Source organism: Bubalus kerabau, chromosome 23, assembly GCF_029407905.1.
Source record: "Bubalus kerabau isolate K-KA32 ecotype Philippines breed swamp buffalo chromosome 23, PCC_UOA_SB_1v2, whole genome shotgun sequence".
Classification (NCBI taxonomy): Eukaryota; Metazoa; Chordata; class Mammalia; order Artiodactyla; family Bovidae; genus Bubalus; species Bubalus kerabau.
In genome coordinates this window covers 10,201,308-10,220,262 of record NC_073646.1, presented here as the reverse complement: position 1 = coordinate 10,220,262, position 18,955 = coordinate 10,201,308, and the positions used below count along the sequence as shown (strand labels likewise).

The window sequence follows — 18,955 nt, the reverse complement described above, 5'->3', positions numbered from 1 at the left end:
GCGCCTCCGCTGTGTGGGGGCCTCATGGTCTCAGTGAGGGAGCCGTTGAAGTTGTAGAACTGGGTAGACCTGGCCCACTGTGGGAGAGCTCATGAAGTCTATGCAAGCTGTTCCCTCCAAGTCTACTCGAGTCTGGAGTCGCCAGAGGTCAGCCAGGTGGTCGACAGGAAGGAAGGAAGGATGTGGACAAGAGCAAGTACAAACTGGAAGCACATCTCTGTGTCACCACCTCCAGCCTTGAAGCCACAGGAAACACGTCCAGTAAGAAGGGCCCAGGGCAGCACACCGACGTGCCCTGCACTTGGACAGGTGCGGGTGGAAGCGGTGGGAGCTGAGAGTCTGTAGCCAGCAGAGCCTGGGAGCTGCCACGCCCTGATGCCCTGCATCCATCTTCAGAACATACAACAGGGAACTGATGCTGTGCTTCTGCTCTGAGTCTCATGCAGTCTTGTGACACTAAACCTGGACCAGCCAGGGAAGGACATCCCGGGAAGGCAGTTCCAGCCTAGAGATGCAGACAGGACCCGAAGCCAGCACATCTACCTTATTAAGAGCAGCAGAGTACACCTCTCATGGACCGCCAATGCCAGAGGAGATGTGTGTCTGGGGTTTTGACTCTGCCACAAGGCAGCAAGGACAGTGTGGAAGGTTTCGTTTTGCCTGTTGTCCCCTCTGGGCAGCACAACCGGTGTGTATAGGCGGAACCCAGGACCAGAGTATTGCGTGTAAATGGGCTGGGTCTCCATGCCTTGGGCAAGCCAACGTAGCTCCCAGGGGCTGTTTCCACATCTTTGAAACGGGCAGAAAACGTCTTCACTGTCAGCTACAAATTGGCACTTGTCACCTACAAGGATTAAATCATGTGCTGCTGCAGCTGCTGACCTTCAACCCCCCTGAGAGGAGTTCAGGGTGGAGATGAGAAATGAGTCCCTCTGTGCTTTGAGGGGTTGGGGAACTGGCAGAACAGGTCTTCACATAGGTATTTTCAGCAGGTGATTTTATGAGCCCAATTCTTGTATCTTCTCGCATCTAGAAAACCACTAAAATCTTTCATGGTGACTGTTCTTCATGACTAGCAAAATCTTCTTAAGACTATAGAAACCTTTTGGAAATGTAAGTGCTTGATTGCATGTATTTCCCCTTCACCCAAATCACACCCCCTGCCTCTTTGGGGCAGTTTCGCAGAGCTACCTGAGATGCTGTCTCCTGGGCTGCAGTTCTCATTTTACCCCAAATAAGACTTAACTTGCAACTCTCACATCGTGAATTTTTTTGAAGTCGACGTATCACAGTTGTGCATTTTTAAAAGTCAACATATTATTATGTGGTAGAATATAAATTGCATAAACCATCTCAAATCTGAAACCTCACGGGAATTTGTTGCAAAGTTTTCTTTTCCCCTTTCCTGTTTTCCAAGCCAGAGTCTTTCAGCTCCCTGGAATTCCATAAACTACCCACAGCCTTTTCTCAATATAGTCAATTTTAGCCTGTCAATCAGTTTGGTTGGTTCTGTGGCTTAAGAGGCATAAAGATTTCCCACCAAAAGAACATGAGACTTTTCCTGGGTGGGGGTGGGGTGTTTACTTTGTACTGTGTAACTGTACACGTCCTGATCTTGTCCCCAGGCCGGGTCTGTTCTGGTATCCCTGCTGGATAACAGTTGAGAATCTTGCCCTTGACCCAGAAAAACGCAACAAACACTAATGCTTTCTGAGCCAGCAGTTTGAGGATGCTTGCCATCTGGATGCCTCCTCTTCCTGTTATTGTGAACAGTTCTCTTCCTGAAGGCTTGTTTACCTATTAGCAGGCCAGAAGATCTGCTGGGTGGGGTGCAGTTTCACTCTGCTGATGCACACGGAAGTCCTGCTATGGGGTCAGGGCGCTGGGCCTCGCTTGGTGAAGTCCAACTCCAGCTGATACCAACCCAAAGGTGCCATCATCCCCTAGGTGAAGCTCTTGTCCTCTGCTGCAGCATGCCCTCCACAGCTCTGGGCCGGAAACAAGACCTCACAGGGGGCGCTCATCTCTTCAAATTCAGTTCAGAATCTGGCTCTCCCAGCCATACTGTTTGAAAAGGTAAAGACACAGGAGACTGAAAAACAACATCTTTATTTATGACTGAAGATGTGACAGCATTCACAAAATGCCAAGGAAAGCCATTCCCTGGTTCAGTTTTTTAAATCTCAGAGCCTCTGACATCTGAACTTTCACTACATACCAGCCAAGAATGCCTCTTTGTGGGAATGGAGTTTCCCACTAACAGCTATTTTTCTGTTTTCTTAACGTCCTAGTGTTACTCATCCAGTTTTTCCCCTTGGGTCCTGACTGACACTTGTCCACTGTGCTCACCTGTTGTGTTTCTCATCCAGTTTTTCCCCTTGGGTCCTGACTGACACTTGTCCACTGTGCTCACCTGTTGTGTTTCTTAGGCTATCTGTAGGAGCCGCAGCATCACATCAGTGATCTCTAAGACAGAGGTAAGCCGGATACATCTATGGGAGCCCTCTGTGTTACATTCTTTCTCTGAGTAATGATGGCAGCCAGGAAATGAACAAAGGGGTTCAGCAAATTAAAGCCTTAAATTTAAGGCACACAACTTCATTTTCCTCAATTCAAATAGCTGGTTGGATTTTTTATTTTACAAAAGCTATTTTATTTTTTGTGTACACAGCACACAACGTTTAACTAGCTTTATTACATGTTAAGTATACAAACTGATTTAGGAAAAACCTCTAAACTGTTTCCCCAAATGATTGACATGGCCCAAAACAAAAGGGGGGAGTTGAGGGGGTACAAATTCATAGCCCTTCAAATATGAACAGAATGGGAAGACATCTAGTCTCATAAAACCTTGGTGGAGATGCACCCTAGGGGATGATCTGGCCTCAGTAAACAGCTGAATTTCCCTGTACCTCTATGGGAACACAAAAAGTCACCAAAAGTGGACTGTCAACAGAGAAAATGGGGGCTGCTTGCATCCTAGGGCTTCTCATAGAAGCAACAACTCCATAGTACCAAAGTTATTGTACCTATGGCTGAGTGGCATGGGTCCATGATATCTATTGAAGTACTTCCTGAACGTAAATCAGAATTCATTAAATAAGAGGCCACTTGCAACACGGGAAAAAGGACTGTCCCTGTATGAAGGGTTCACAATCTGAACTGGCCCTTTAAGACAATGAATAGTGTTACAGAAACATTGTAAACAAATAATTCAAATATGAAAACGCAAAATGTACAATTAGCAAATACATTTTTTTCTTTTAGGTAAGATTTTCAGAAAACCCAGGAATGGATTTTATATCACAAAATGGTCCATATCGCCCAAAAATGTCTTTCGATTGGACAGTAAAATAATACTTGCTGGAAGCTAAAAACTTAGATAAAGTACAGGCCATTGGGAGTGGTAAAGCTTTAATTTCTCCAATTTTCTTCCAGATCAGCTCATCACTAGGGTTCTCATGGCACAGGAAGAGGTGGTAGCTTTCCACGGGGGCACACTTGGGGTTGATTTTGGTGATGTTCCATGTCAGGGCGATGCCCCTGGGCCGCAGCACCCGTTTTACTTTGAGCTCAGGCTTCTGCGGAGGAAGCGTGTCGCGGACTTTGTCTGCCAGCTCCGAAAGTGGTAGCGGCGGCTCCGGGAGAGGTGGCAGGTGCTCAAAGGACTCACAAACCTGAAACACGTTCATACAAAGTTCAGCAAGCGGGGCGGGTGGGTTCTGATCGTTTTTAAAGTGGTCAACCACAGTTCTACAATATGTTTCCCATTCCTCAATCCATTTATCAAAATCATAAGAGCAAAAGGATGCTTCAAGGATTTGTGAGGCTGGTTCCAGTTTTTTCAAACATTAGCTTCTTTTCGAGTTAAGATCTGTACACTTTGGAATATCACTAATCTAGAATGGGTTAGGTCCCAGACCTTCTGGAGAAATATTCCATCTCATTGCCAAACTGTGTTCCCAAACACTGTGCCAATTCACATGAAAAGTACAAGTGTAGGAGAACACCCATTTCCCTCCACCCTCATTAACAATGGCAACTACTCTTAAAAATCTTTTCCAATTTGTTGGATTAAAAAATGGACTTGTTTTAATTCTGTAGCTTCTGGAAAATTCAACTACATTATTTTAATTGAGTAAGTAAGTAGATTCATAACAGCACATTTAAAAAGCATACTAAAGTGCCTTCGAAGCTGAAACGTTACCCAATGTTTCTTCATTAGTGAAATGGGTGCTTTCACTCAACTTGGAACAAATAACCCTTACAGAACATTTTGTATCAGTACCTGGGCTGCATTTTGTGACACTGGAGTTGTCTCTCCTGAGACTGAAACAGCTTTCACAGGTGACTCAAGGGTGGATACTGGGCTTTCTGTGAACAACACAAAGTTTAAAAGTAAAATTTATCTGCAATAATCAATTCCATAACCTTTAAAGCCAACAGTAGTTTACATCTTGTGTAATAAGTAAATGTAAATTAAAATTATAAAACTGTGAAATAAGATAAACTTTTGCTAAAAGTTTGAGACCCAAAGGTATCAAATATAGATAATTTCTCTTTTATATGACAAAAAGTCCCCCTTTAAGGTAAACGTGTACATCATGGTGCAGCTGGGAACTAGGAAACATTACCCACAGAAGAGGGATTCTTGCTTAGCAGTCTCAGGGGGCGGATGCTGCCGTTAGGTCAGCACGATTGTCTGTAAACACAGAACGGTTCACAATCCTGTATGAAGGTGCGATACAACCAAGATCTGCGAATTCAGACTAGAACTCACGCAGATCTGGGTTGCAAGTATATCTACTGCTGAGGGCCATGTAGCCCAGGGGGGAATAAGACATAAACTGTGTGCTATTGAAAGGGAGGGGAGGAAGAAGAGACAGAACAGAGAATGGAAGAGAGAGAGATGGTTAGAAGAAGAAAGAAAAGGAGAAAAATAGAGAAAATGTGGGTGTGAGGGAGAGAAAGTTGAGTAGGTACAAGAATAGTTTGAGGACAACTGGGGAGAGTATTAAGAGGATACTAAGAAAAAGGGCTTCATGTTGGAAAGCAGGGCCCGACAGCTAGAAATTTCAGAAATTTGAACATAAATAAGCAGCAAAAACCATTTTAGATTCATTGTGTGTGCTGTGATATATTAATAACTTTAATATATTTTATGAATCTCCTCAAATAAAATTTCTTTCATTTGTGTTTTCCTTTTAACTGACAAGGATAATTAAGATTCTACATAGTGTTTCAAAGATACCTTATTAGTCACATTATTTACTGGTATTAAAAAAATCTTTCTAGAGGAGGTAATGATTTTATGCTTTTAATTCTAAGATAATCTGCACAGCCTTTTTTTTTTTAATTTTTATTTTATTTTTAAACTTTACATAATTGTATTAGTTTTGCCAAATACCAAATGAATCCGCCACAGGTATACATGTGTTCTCCACCCTGAACCCTCCTCCCTCCTCCCTCCCCATACCATCCCTCTGGGTCGTCCCAGTGCACTAGCCCCAAGCATCCAGTATCGTGCATCAAACCTGGACTGGCAACTCGTTTCATACATGATATTTTACATGTTTCAATGCCATTCTCCCAAATCTTCCCACCCTCTCCCTCTCCCACAGAGTCCATAAGACTGTTCTATACATCAGTGTCTCTTTTGCTGTCTCGTACACAGGGTTATTGTTACCATCTTTCTAAATTCCATACATATGCGTTAGTATACTGTATTGGTGTTTTTCTTTCTGGCTTACTTCATTCTGTATAATAGGCTCCAGTTTCATCCACCTCATTAGAACTGATTCAAATGTATTCTTTTTAATGGCTGAGTAATACTCCATTGTGTATATGTACCTCAGCTTTCTTATCCATTCATCTGCTGATGGACATCTAGGTTGCTTCCATGTCCTGGCTATTATAAACAGTGCTGCGATGAACATTGGGGTACACGTGTCTCTTTCCCTTCTGGTTTCCTCAGTGTGTATGCCCAGCAGTGGGATTGCTGGATCATAAGGCAGTTCTATTTCCAGTTTTTTAAGGAATCTCCACACTGTTCTCCATAGTGGCTGTACTAGTTTGCATTCCCACCAACAGTGTAAGAGGGTTCCCTTTTCTCCACACCCTCTCCAGCATTTATTACTTGTAGACTTTTGGATCACAGCCATTCTGACTGGTGTGAAATGGTACCTCATAGTGGTTTTGATTTGCATTTCTCTGATAATGAGTGATGTTGAGCATCTTTTCATGTGTTTGTTAGCCATCTGTATGTCTTCTTCGGAGAAATGTCTATTTAGTTCTTTGGCCCATTTTTTGATTGGGTCATTTATTTTTCTGGAGTTGAGCTGTAGGAGTTGCTTGTATATTCTTGAGATTAGTTGTTTGTCAGTTGCTTCATTTGCTATTATTTTCTCCCATTCTGAAGGCTGTCTTTTCACCTTGCTAATAGTTTCCTTTGATGTGCAGAAGCTTTTAAGGTTAATGAGGTCCCATTTGTTTATTTTTGCTTTTATTTCCAATTTTCTGGGAGGTGGGTCATAGAGGATCCTGCTGTGATGTATGTCAGAGAGTGTTTTGCCTATGTTCTCCTCTAGGAGTTTTATAGTTTCTGGTCTTACGTTTAGATCTTTAATCCATTTTGAGTTTATTTTTGTGTATGGTGTTAGAAAGTGTTCTAGTTTCATTCTTTTACAAGTGGTTGACCAGATTTCCCAGCACCACTTGTTAAAGAGATTGTCTTTAATCCATTGTATATTCTTGCCTCCTTTGTCAAAGATAAGGTGTCCATATGTGCATGGATTTATCTCTGGGCTTTCTATTTTGTTCCATTGATCTATATTTCTGTCTTTGTGCCAGTACCATACTGTCTTGACAACTGTGGCTTTGTAGTAGAGCCTGAAGTCAGGTAGGTTGATTCCTCCAGTTCCATTCTTTTTTCTCAAGATCACTTTGGCTATTCGAGGTTTTTTGTATTTCCATACAAATTGTGAAATTATTTGTTCTAGCTCTGTGAAGAATGCTGTTGGTAGCTTGATAGGGATTGCATTGAATCTATAAATTGCTTTGGGTAGTATACTCATTTTCACTATATTGATTCTTCCAATCCATGAACATGGTATATTTCTCCATCTATTAGTGTCCTCTTTGATTTCTTTCACAGTGTTTTATAGTTTTCTATATATAGGTCTTTAGTTTCTTTAGGTAGATATATTCCTAAGTATTTTATTCTTTCCATTGCAATGGTGAATGGAATTGTTTCCTTAATTTCTCTTTCTGTTTTCTCATTATTAGTGTATAGGAATGCAAGGGATTTCTGGGTGTTGATTTTATGTCCTGCAACTTTACTATAGTCATTGATTAGTTCTAGTAATTTTCCGGTGGAGTCTTTAGGGTTTTCTATGTAGAGGATCATGTCATCTGCAAATAGTGAGAGTTTTACTTCTTCTTTTCCAGTTTGGATTCCCTTTATTTCTTTTTCTGCTCTGATTGCTGTGGCCAAAACTTCCAAAACTATGTTGAATAGTAATGGTGAAAGTGGGCACCCTTGTCTTGTTCCTGACTTTAGAGGAAATGCTTTCAATTTTTCACCATTGAGGATAATGTTTGCTGTGGGTTTGTCATATATAGCTTTTGTTATGTTGAGGTATGTTCCTTCTATTCCTGCTTTCTGGAGAGTTTTTATCATAAATGGATGTTGAATTTTGTCAAAGGCTTTCTCTGCATCTATTGAGATAATCATATGGTTTTTAGTTTTCAATTTGTTAATGTGGTGTATTACATTGATTGATTTGCGGATATTGAAGAATCCTTGCATCCCTGGGATAAAGCCCACTTGGTCATGGTGTATGATCTTTTTAATGTGTTGTTGGATTCTGATTGCTAGAATTTTGTTAAGGATTTTTGCATCTATGTTCATCAGTGATATTGGCCTGTAGTTTTCTTTTTTTGTGGGATCTTTGTCAGGTTTTGGTATTAGGGTGATGGTGGCCTCATAGAATGAGTTTGGAAGTTTACCTTCCTGTGCAATTTTCTGGAAGAGTTTGAGCAGGATAGGTGTTAGCTCTTCTCTAAATTTTTGGTAGAATTCAGCTGTGAAGCCATCTGGACCTGGGCTTTTGTTTGCTGGAAGATTTTTTATTACAGTTTCAATTTCCGTGCTTGTGATGGGTCTGTTAAGATTTTCTATTTCTTCCTGGTCGAGTTTTGGAAAGTTGTACTTTTCTAAGAATTTGTCCATTTCTTCCACGTTGTCCATTTTATTGGCATATAATTGTTGATAGTAGTCTCTTATGATCCTTTGTATTTCTGTGTTGTCTGTTGTGATCTCTCCATTTTCACTTCTAATTTTATTGACTTGATTTTTCTCCCTTTGTTTCTTGATGAGTCTGGCTAATGGTTTGTCAATTTTATTTATCCTTTCAAAGAACCAGCTTTTGGTTTTGTTGATTTTTGCTATGGTCTCTTTTGTTTCTTTTGCATTTATTTCTGCTCTAATTTTTAAGATTTCTTTCCTTCTACTAACCCTGGGGTTCTTCATTTCTTCCTTTTCTAGTTGCTTTAGGTGTAGAGTTAGGTTGTTTATTTGACTTTTTTCTTGTTTCTTGAGGTGTGCCTGTATTGCTATGAACTTTCCCCTTAGGACTGCTTTTACCGTGTCCCACAGGTTTTGGGTTGTTGTGTTTTCATTTTCATTCATTTCTATGCAAATTTTGATTTCTTTTTTGATTTCTTCTGTGATTTGTTGGTTATTCAGCAGCGTGTTGTTCAGCCTCCATATGTTGGATTTTTTAATAGTTTTTCTCCTGTAATTGAGATCTAATCTTACTGCACTGTGGTCAGAAAAGATGCTTGGAATGATTTCTATTTTTTTGAATTTAAGGCTAGCTTTATGGCCCAGGATGTGATCTATCCTGGAGAAGGTTCCATGTGCGCTTGAGAAAAAGGTGAAATTCATTGTTTTGGGATGAAATGTCCTATAGATATCAATTAGGTCTAACTGGTCTATTGTATCGTTTAAAGTTTGTGTTTCCTTGTTAATTTTCTGTTTAGTTGATCTATCCATAGGTGTGAGTGGGGTATTAAAGTCTCCCACTATTATTGTGTTATTGTTAATTTCTCCTTTCATACTTGTTAGCATTTGTCTTACATACTGTGGTGCTCCCGTGTTGGGTGCATATATATTTATAATTGTTATATCTTCTTCTTGGATTGATCCTTTGATCATTATGTAGTGACCTTCTTTGTCTCTTTTCACAGCTTTTGTTTTAAAGTCTATTTTATCTGATATGAGTATTGCTACTCCTGCTTTCTTTTGGTTCCTATTTGCATGGAAAATCTTTTTCCAGCCCTTCACTTTCAGTCTGTATGTGTCCCCTGTTTTGAGGTGGGTCTCTTGTAGACAACATATGTAGGGGTCTTGTTTTTGTATCCATTCAGCCAGTCTTTGTCTTTTGGTTGGGGCATTCAACCCATTTACGTTTAAGGTAATTACTGATAAGTATGATCCCGTTGCCATTTACTTTATTGTTTTCGGTTCGAATTTATACACTGTTTTTGTGTTTCCTGTCTAGAGAGTATCCTTAAGTATTTGTTGGAGAGTTGGTTTGGTGGTGCAGAATTCTCTCAGCTTTTGCTTGTCTGAAAAGCTTTTGATTTCTCCTTCATACTTGAATGAGATCCTTGCTGGGTACAATAATCTGGGCTGTAGGTTATGTTCTTTCATCACTTTAAGTATGTCTTGCCATTCCCTCCTGGCTTGAAGAGTTTCTATTGAAAGATCAGCTGTTATCCTTATAGAATTCCCTTGTGTGTTATTTGTTGTTTTTCCCTTGCTGCTTTTAATATTTGTTCTTTGTGTTTGATCTTTGTTAATTTGATTAATATGTGTCTTGGGGTGTTTCGCCTTGGGTTTATCCCGTTTGGGACTCTCTGGGTTTCTTGGACTTGAGTGATTATTTCCTTCCCCATTTTAGGGAAGTTTTCAACTATTATCTCCTTAAGTATTTTCTCATGGTCTTTCTTTTTGTCTTCTTCTTCTGGGACCCCTATGATTCGAATGTTGTAGCGTTTAATATTGTCCTGGAGGTCTCTGAGATTGTCCTCATTTCTTTTAATTCATTTTTCTTTTATCCTCTCTGATTCATTTCTACCATTCTATCTTCTAATTTACTAATCCTATCTTCTGCCTCTGTTATTCTACTATTTGTTGCCTCCAGAGTGTTTTTAATTTCATTTATTGCATTATTCATTATATATTGACTCTTTTTTATTTCTTCTAGGTCCTTGTTAAGCCTTTCTTGCATCTTCTCAATCCTTGTCTCCAGGCTATTTATCTGTGGTTCCATTTTAATTTCAAGATTTTGGATCAATTTCACTATCATTATTTGGAATTCTTTATCAGGTAGATTCCCTATCTCTTCCTCTTTTGTTTGGTTTGGTGGGCATTTATCCTGTCCCTTTATCTGCTGGGTATTCCTCTGTCTCTTCATCTTGTTTAAATTGCTGAGTTTGGGGTGTCCTTTCTGTATTCTGGCAGTTTGTGGAGTTCTCTTTATTGTGGCATTTCCTCGCTGTGTGTGGGTTTGTACAGGTGGCTTGTCAAGGTTTCCTGGTTAGGGAAGCTTGTGTCGGTGTTCTGGTGGGTGGAGCTGTATTTCTTCTCTCTGGAGTGCAATGAAATGTCCAGTAATGAGTTATGAGATGTCTATGGTTTGGGGGTGACTTTGGGCAGCCTGTATCTTGAAGCTCAGGGCTGTGTTCCTTTGTTGCTGGAGAATTTGCTTGGTATGTCTTGCCCTGGAACTTGTTGGCCCTTGTGTGGTGCTTGGTTTCAGTGTCAGTATGGAGGCGTTTGATGAGCTCCTGTCAATTAATGTTCCTTGGAGTCAGGAGTTCCCTGGAGTCAGGGTTTGGACTTAAGCCTCCTGCTTCCAGTTATCGGTCTTATTTTTACAGTAGTTTCAAAACTTATCCTTCTACACAGCACCACTGATAAAACATCTACGTTAAAGATGAAAAGTTTCTCTACTCTGAGGGTCACTCAGAGAGGTTCACAGCGTTACATGGAGAAGAGAAGAGGGAGGAGGGAGTTAGAGGTGACCCAAGTGAGATGAGGTGGAATCAATAGTGGAGAGAGTGGGCTAGCCAGTAGTCACTTCCTTATGTGCACTCCACAACTGGACCGCTCAGAGATGTTCACGGAGTTATACAGAGAAGAGAAGGAGGAAGGAGACAGAGGTGGCCAGAAGGATAAAAGGAGGGAATGAAAAGGAGGGAGACAGATCCAGCCAGTAATCAGTTCCCTAAGTGTTCTCCACCGTCTGGAACACACAGAAATTCAGAGCTGGGTAGAGTAGAGAGGGGTTAGGGAGGAGACTAGGCGACCTGGTGGAGAAAAAGGAGAGTCCAAAGGGAGAGAGAGCAGTCAAGCCAGTAATCTCGCTCCCTAGTGAAAAATGGGTCCTGAAGTTTGGGTTCTTAAAGGTACAAAATTGGTAACAAATACATAAAAGCAAAAATTAAAAATCTAGAGTAGAGTTTGGAATTTCAAAAATACGATGTTAAATAAAAGAAGAAGGAAAAGAAAGAGAGAAAAAACGCACAAAGAAAAACAAACAAGGTCGCAAAAATTATAAAGAAAATACAGGTACAAAATTGATAACTAATACCAAAAAGCAAAAATTAAAAATCTAGAGTAGAGTTTGGAATTTCAAAAATACAATGTTAAAAAAAAAAAAAAAAGAAGAAGAAAAATAAATAGAGAAAACAAACAAACAAACAAAAACAAACAATGTCTCAAAAATTATAAAGAAAATACAGGTACAAAATTGATATCAAATACCAAAAAGCATAAATTAAAAATCTAGAGTAGAGTTTGGAATTTCAGATATACAATGTTATATAAAAGAAGAAGAGAAAGAAACAGAGGGGGAAAAAAAAAGTCACAGAAATTATAAAAAAAAACTCTAGGTACAAAATTGATAACATATACCAAAAAGCTAAAATTAAAAATCTAGAGTAGAGTTTGTAATTTCAAAAATACGATGTTAAATAAAAGAAGAAGGAAAAGAAAGAGAGAAAAAACGCACAAAGAAAAACAAACAAGGTCGCGAAAATTATAAAGAAAATACAGGTACAAAATTGATAACTAATACCAAAAAGCAAAAATTAAAAATCTAGAGTAGAGTTTGGAATTTCAAAAATACAATGTTAAAAAAAAAAAAAGAAGAAGAAGAAGAAAAATAAATAGAGAAAACAAACAAACAAACAAAAACAAACAATGTCGCAAAAATTATAAAGAAAATACAGGTACAAAATTGATATCAAATACCAAAAAGCATAAATTAAAAATCTAGAGTAGAGTTTGGAATTTCAGATATACAATGTTATATAAAAGAAGAAGAGAAAGAAACAGAAGGGGAAAAAAAAAGTCACAGAAATTATAAAAAAAAACTCTAGGTACAAAATTGGTAACATATACCAAAAAGCTAAAATTAAAAATCTAGAGTAGAGTTTGGAATTTCAAAACTACAATGTTAAAGAAAAGAAGAAAAAAAAAAAACAAGGTCAAAAAACTATAAAATATATATATATGAAGTTTGCTGAAGAAGAAAAAAATAGGGTCTTTTTTTTTTTTTTTTTGCAAAGTAATAGGTTATAAAAGTGAAAATTAAAGGAACAATAGAGGACTTAAATTTTTTTAAAAAAATTAAAAAAGAAAGAAAGAAAGAATGATCGTAAAAATAGTAAAAATATATCTAGGACTTTCTCTGGTTTTGTTGTGAGTATTGTGAGTTCAGTTCATTTTTGGCTAGTTCCTTGGTCCGACTTATATTTCTCAAGATCTATAGGCCCCTTCCTATGTAGTCTGTAGTAACCACAGGGTTTTAATCTATTGCCTGTAGCTTTCAAGGCGTTTCCCTCTGTTATAGCTTCTCCTGTTTGCTGGTCTCTTCAGTGTCTGGTTTCCACCCTGACACAAAGGGGACGGTGGAGGACACTTTTTTTTTTTTTTTAGGCTCACTTGTTCAGTCGCGCTGTGGGGAGGGAGGGAGGGATGCTGCAAACAAATAACATTGGTGTGCGCTCGCAGTGCCTCAGCCACACTGGGTCTGCCCCTGCTCACGGCGCGTGTAGCCTCCCTGCCCACACTGCTCGGGCTCTAGGTTGTTCTGCCGGGAACAATCCGAGGCCAGCCCTGGGCAGCATGATCCTCCCAGGTCCAAGCCGCTCAGGTTCAGGCACTCGGGTAGCCCTCAGAGGCGCAGACACGGTTGGGCCTGCCTTTTGTGCTCTTCCCAGGTCCGAGCAGCTCAGGTGATGAGGTGTTTGGCGAGCGCCAATGCTGCGACTTATCGCCTCCCCGCCACTCAGTTATCTGGGTGTAAAACCGGCGCACCTTCTCAGGCAGATGTTGACCGTCCAGACCCCCAAGAAGTTTTAGTTAGCAAAGAAGCCTGCTTACAGTTTTATAGATAATGTCTCTCTGGGGCTGCGATTGCCCCCTTCCGGCTCTGGCTGCCTGTCACCGGAGGGGGAAGGTCTGCAGCCGGCTATCTCTGTTCAGTCCTTTGTTCCGTGCGCAGGCCTGGAGGTGTCTTAGGTTAGGGCTGGCTTTTAGAGTGGTAGATATCCCACAGTCTGGTTTGCTAGCCCAAATTATTTCGCTCAGATAGCGCTCAGGGTATTTAGGCCAGATTCTTACTCTAAGTGATGCAGCCGGCGCCGCGCCTCCCTGCCCATCCCCCGCTTGCTAACGGAGTGTGCAGGTGTCTGCGCTGCTTCTCCGCTGGGGGAGTTACCGTAGGGCTCACTCGGCGAGTTTTAATTGTTTGTTTATTTTTTCTCCCTGTTATGTTGCCCTCTGTGCTTCCAAAGCTCGGCACAGATTCAGCAGTGAGAAGGTTTCCTGGTGTTTGGAAACTTCTCTTTTTAAGACTCCCTTCCAGGGATGGAACTCCGTCCCTCCCTCTTTTGTCTCTTTTTTTGTCTTTTATATTTTTTCCTACCTCCTTTCGAAGAGTTGGGTTGCTTTTCTGGGTGCCTGATGTCCTCTGCCGGCATTCACAAGTTGTTTTGTGGAATTTACTCGATGTTCAAATGCTCTTTTGATGAATGTGTGGGGGAGAAAGTGTTCTCCCCGTCCTACTCCTCCGCCATCTTGGCTCCTCCCCTTGCACAGCCTTTTTAATGGGTTTGTTAATTAGAACTAGATTTGTGAAATCATAATCTGCAGGTTTATTGACTCACAAGAGCCGATACAAATAACCTTCTTTATATTTTCAAGTGAACAGTTTCATACAAAAAAAAAATTCCAACAGATAATAGCTTTCCATAACTAACATTCCTTCTTTCAAGGTGGTAGGTCAACAAGCCCTTAGCAAATTTAAACAGGTTAGAAACAAAGCAGGACTTTTATCCCAAATCAGTTAATGTTTAGATCCTCCGCACCATCAATGTCAATGTCTTGTGAATACTCTGCAGCTTTTATCCTTATCTACATAAAAATGCGTAATGGTTACTTTAGAACTTTGTATTCTCAAAACAACAGTAGCAAGCACCCCATTATTTTAACATTCTTTCTCATTAAATTGCTAGGGGAGAATTGTGGCTTCCAATTTCAACTTAATCCTTTGGTGTTTGACCTTCCAGATCCTTTGCTGCATGTATTCACTTGTAAATATTTATATTATAGACATGATTTTTAAAGTTTGTGTTTAAAAGTGAAAGTGGAAGTCGCTCAGTCATGTCTGACTCTTTGTGACCCCATGACAATAACCCCACCAGGCTCCTCTGTCCATGGAATTCTCCAGAAAAGGATACTGAAGTGGGTAGCCATTCCCTTCTCCAGGGGATCTTCCTGACCCAAGGATCAAACCTGGGTCTTCTGCACTGAAGGCAGATTCTTTACCATCTGAGCTACCAGGGAAGCCCATCAGATCAGATCAGATCAGTCGCTCAGTCATGTCCGACTCTTTGCGACCCCATGAATTGCAGCACGCCAGGCCTCCCTGTCCATCACCAACTCCCGGAGTTCACTGAGACTCACGTCCATTGAGTCAGCGATGCCATCCAGCCATCTCATCCTCTGTTGTCCCCTTCTCCTCCTGCCCCCAATCCCTCCCAGCATCAGAGTCTTTTCCAATGAGTCAACACTTCACATGAGGTGGCCAAAATACTGGAGTTTCAGCTTTAGAATCATTCCTTCCAAAGAGATCCCAGGGCTGATCTCCTTCAGAATGGACTGGTTGGATCTCCTTGCAGTCCAAGGGACTCTCAAGAGTCTTCTCCAACACCACAGTTCAAAAGCATCAATTCTTCGGTGCTCAGCCTTCTTCACAGTCCAACTCTCACATCCATACATGACCACAGGAAGAACCATAGCCTTGACTAGACGAACCTTTGTTGGTGAAGTAATGTCTCTGCTTTTCAATATGCTATCTAGGTTGGTCATAACTTTCCTTTGAAGGAGTAAGTGTCTTTTAATTTCATGGTTGCAGTCACCATCTGTAGTGATTTTGGAGCCCAGAAAAATAAAGTCTGACACTGTTTCCACTGTTTCCCCATCTATTTCCCATGAAGTGGTGGGACCGGATGCCATGAGCTTTGTTTTCTGAATGTTGAGCTTTAAGCCAACTTTTTCACTTTCCTCTTTCACTTTCATCAAGAGGCTTTTAGTTCCTCTTCACTTTCTGCCATAAGGGTGGTGTCATCTGCATATCTGAGGTTATTGATATTTCTCCCAGCAATCTTGATTCCAGCTTGTGTTTCATCCAGTCCAGCGTTTCTCATGATGTACTCTGCATAGAAGTTAAATAAGCAGGGTGACAATATACAGCCTTGACAAACTCCTTTTCCTATTTGGAACCAGTCTGTTGTTCCATGTCCAGTTCTAACTGTTGCTTCCTGACCTGCATACAAATTTCTCAAGAGGCAGATCAGGTGGTCTGGTATTCCCATCTCTTTCAGAATTTTCCACAGTTTATTGTGATCCACACAGTCAAAGGCTTTGGCATAGTCAATAAAGCAGAAATAGATGTTTTTCTGGAACTCTCTTGCTTTTTTGATGATCCAGCGGATGAACAGTTCAGCACAAGTGTCTAAACTGAATATATTAAAGTATGAGAAGTGGGGTCATCAGACAAGCCTGGGGAGGCACAGAGCAGAGAGCATTCCTGGCAGAGAGAACAGCATATGCAGTGATGGCAAGGAGAGGAGCAGCACTGCTTACTGAGACGCTATTAAGGCAGAGGGAAGGAATTTGTAGAAGATAAAGCTAAAAAAGTTTTCAAGGTCTAAGTCATTAAAAATTCTGTATAGGGTGAGAGGAACTTTCAAGAGGGAGGGGACATATGCATACTTATGGCTGATTTATGCTGCTGTATGGCAGAAACCAACACAGCACTGTAAAGCAATTATCTACCATTTAAAATTTTTAAAAAATATTTAAAGGTATTTAATAAAAGAATTCTGTGTATCTTGTTAAGGAATTTGGATTTTACTCTAAAGACAAAAATATAACCAGATTCATTATGGACTCCAATTCATTTTAATCTTTTTGAAATTGGAAACTGAAGGGTTTTTGATTCTATCATGAAGTTCCTGAAGATTTCAATGGTTCCAACCTTTGTCTGGATCCACAGTTGTGATGGGAGAATGAATTGGACTGTATAGTTCCTATAGTAATCTCTGTTTTTAAGTATTACATAATTTACCAATCCTAATAAGTGGAATTTGAATATTTAAAACAGTACCATAAACACACAAGTGCAATTAAGAGATGAAACCTTGTAATTTATTAGCAGCCCTGCTGCTGCTACTGCTGCTAACTCACTTCAGTCGTGTCCGACTCTGTGTGACCCCATAGACGGCAGCCCACCAGGCTCCCCTGTCCCTGGGATTCTCCAGGCAAGAACACTGTATTTTACTTCTTTTTGTTTAAATCTGAGAAAGAGGGCACTGCTGTCACATTTTCATGTTATGCCCTAGCATCCCCTCATAGCCACTATTGTTTAAGGAACAGGTGTGTCTCACAGGTAAAACAGAGATTTCCAATAGCCCCAAGCAACCCAGATAAGTGAATGGATAAATTACTGCACATTCACACCATGGAATACTACTCAGCAATAAAAAGGAATACTTGCTCAACAACTTAAATGACCCTTGGGGGAAATTATGCTGAGTGAAAGAAGGATACATATTATATCACATTTATAAAACATTCACACAATAATATAATAGTGAGGAACAAATTAGCGGTTGCCAGGGTTTAGGGACTGGGCGAAAACCCTAAAAAAATCCTTACGGGTAGTATGAGGGAAACTTGGGAGTGATGTAACAGCTGTGTAATTTGATTGTAGTGGCAGCCCCATAAAGCTACACGTGATAAAATTAATGTACACTAACACACACAAAAAACTTCATAAATGGGTCAAATGTATTTTGAGTTGTTACCCTTTCCCACGTTCTTGAAAAAGAAAAACCCTTTACCTGTGCTGCAGTTTGACAGGTCTTCTTTTGTCAGATCAATCACAGAATCATGTTTCTTCTTCTCTATAGTCTGGAAGGTTGTTAAAAAATAAGATTTTGCCTCAACAGAAAATGTTTTTTAAAAATAAAACATGTTATTTCAAATTACCATTTATAAGCTCGAGATTGAACATTCTTTAAGTTTTACAGTTTAGTTCAACTCTACTATGAAAGAGAAGCTCGTAAAATACTATCCAGTTTCTGTGAGGATGACAGGAGAGTCTAAATGAATTAATCTGGTAATAAATACAGTTGTGAAACATGTTTATCATTAGCTACTTGCTTTTTAATGTTTAAACTGGACTGGAACCTGGTCATGCTAACTAATCAGATATTAATTCCTCAGAGAATGACCCTCCCAAAGAATGAATGACATAGATGAGTCATCCAACATGTAGCAACACTAAAGTTCCTAGAACTAACATATTCAAATAAATAATATTGAGACAATGTTTACCACCTACCATAGCTCTCTTTTCAGCATCAGCTGAATTGTTAGAATTTCCTGATGCAATTTTTCCAGTAGCTGAAAGAAAATTATTAAAATATGAACATTTGACAAGTTTACTATTAAATATTTATGGACTTTATAAGATACAAATGCTGAAACAATAATAATGGGGATGCTAACTAACCATTATATAATCATAAAAAATTGTAACTCAACTGACATATTCCAAAGACCAATGAACCAGTCCAAAAAAAGCAAAATCTAATTTTGGTTCAAAAGGTTTTGGTACCTTTACAACTGTATTAGTAACTCTTTTTTGAGTATCTGTCTGTAAACTACTGTAGCTTTTGAGGAAATAAACTTGTAAATGTACACATTTTTGTAATTTATAGTATCTTTAGATTAGACCACCTGCAATGGCTGAAGAGGATTCTTCATACAACTGGTAAAGGCATCAGATAAATGCATAATATCCCTTAACTATCTGATTTACAATCTTAACAGCCCAAATCATGAGGGCAATTAAGTAGTTATGTAAGTGGAGATAAAGTTTTCTGAAAATAAGATGCAAATTAAATTCTCTTAATATATACTAAAAATGAAAACGAAATGGGGAATTTTGAAGAAGAAATTATGAGCCAACAGATAGCTATTTTAAGGGAAAAGAAATTGATTGGGAATCTAAGGTTAAAGATTTTTACCTAAGTATAATGAGAAACTCTAAAGAGTAACATAGGTGTTATTTTTTTAAAGTTAAAAAAAATCAAAGATTAACTAAAGATTAGCCAAACTTTATTTTTTGCTTTTTTGGCTGTGCTGTGCAGCATGTGGGACCTTAGTTCCCCAGCCAGAGATCAAACCTGTTCCCTCTGCATTGGGAGACCAGTCTTGACCATTTAACTGCCAGGGAAGTCCCAGATTAGCCAAACTTTAAATCCTAAGTATATCACTACCACCACCAAGACCAGAACAAACAAGTACAAA

The 18,955-nt window shown here is 39.7% G+C and overlaps 1 protein-coding gene across 8 annotated transcripts in view; it reads right to left on the bottom strand.

Annotated features, from left to right (window-relative positions):
* Positions 1–2,090: 2,090 nt before the first annotated feature.
* ATF7IP2 (activating transcription factor 7 interacting protein 2) overlaps positions 2,091–18,955 on the bottom strand; it is an 80,350-nt gene continuing 63,485 nt past the window's right edge. For all 8 annotated transcript variants that reach the window (XM_055561332.1, XM_055561333.1, XM_055561327.1 and 5 more), the window contains 4 exons: positions 17,985–18,046; positions 17,482–17,551; positions 4,289–4,374; positions 2,091–3,677 (listed from right to left, as the gene is read on the bottom strand). In XM_055561332.1, the coding sequence (XP_055417307.1) occupies positions 3,264–3,677; positions 4,289–4,374; positions 17,482–17,551; positions 17,985–18,046 (632 nt within the window). In that variant the 3' untranslated portion in view covers positions 2,091–3,263. The remainder of the gene's footprint in view (positions 3,678–4,288; positions 4,375–17,481; positions 17,552–17,984; positions 18,047–18,955) is intronic.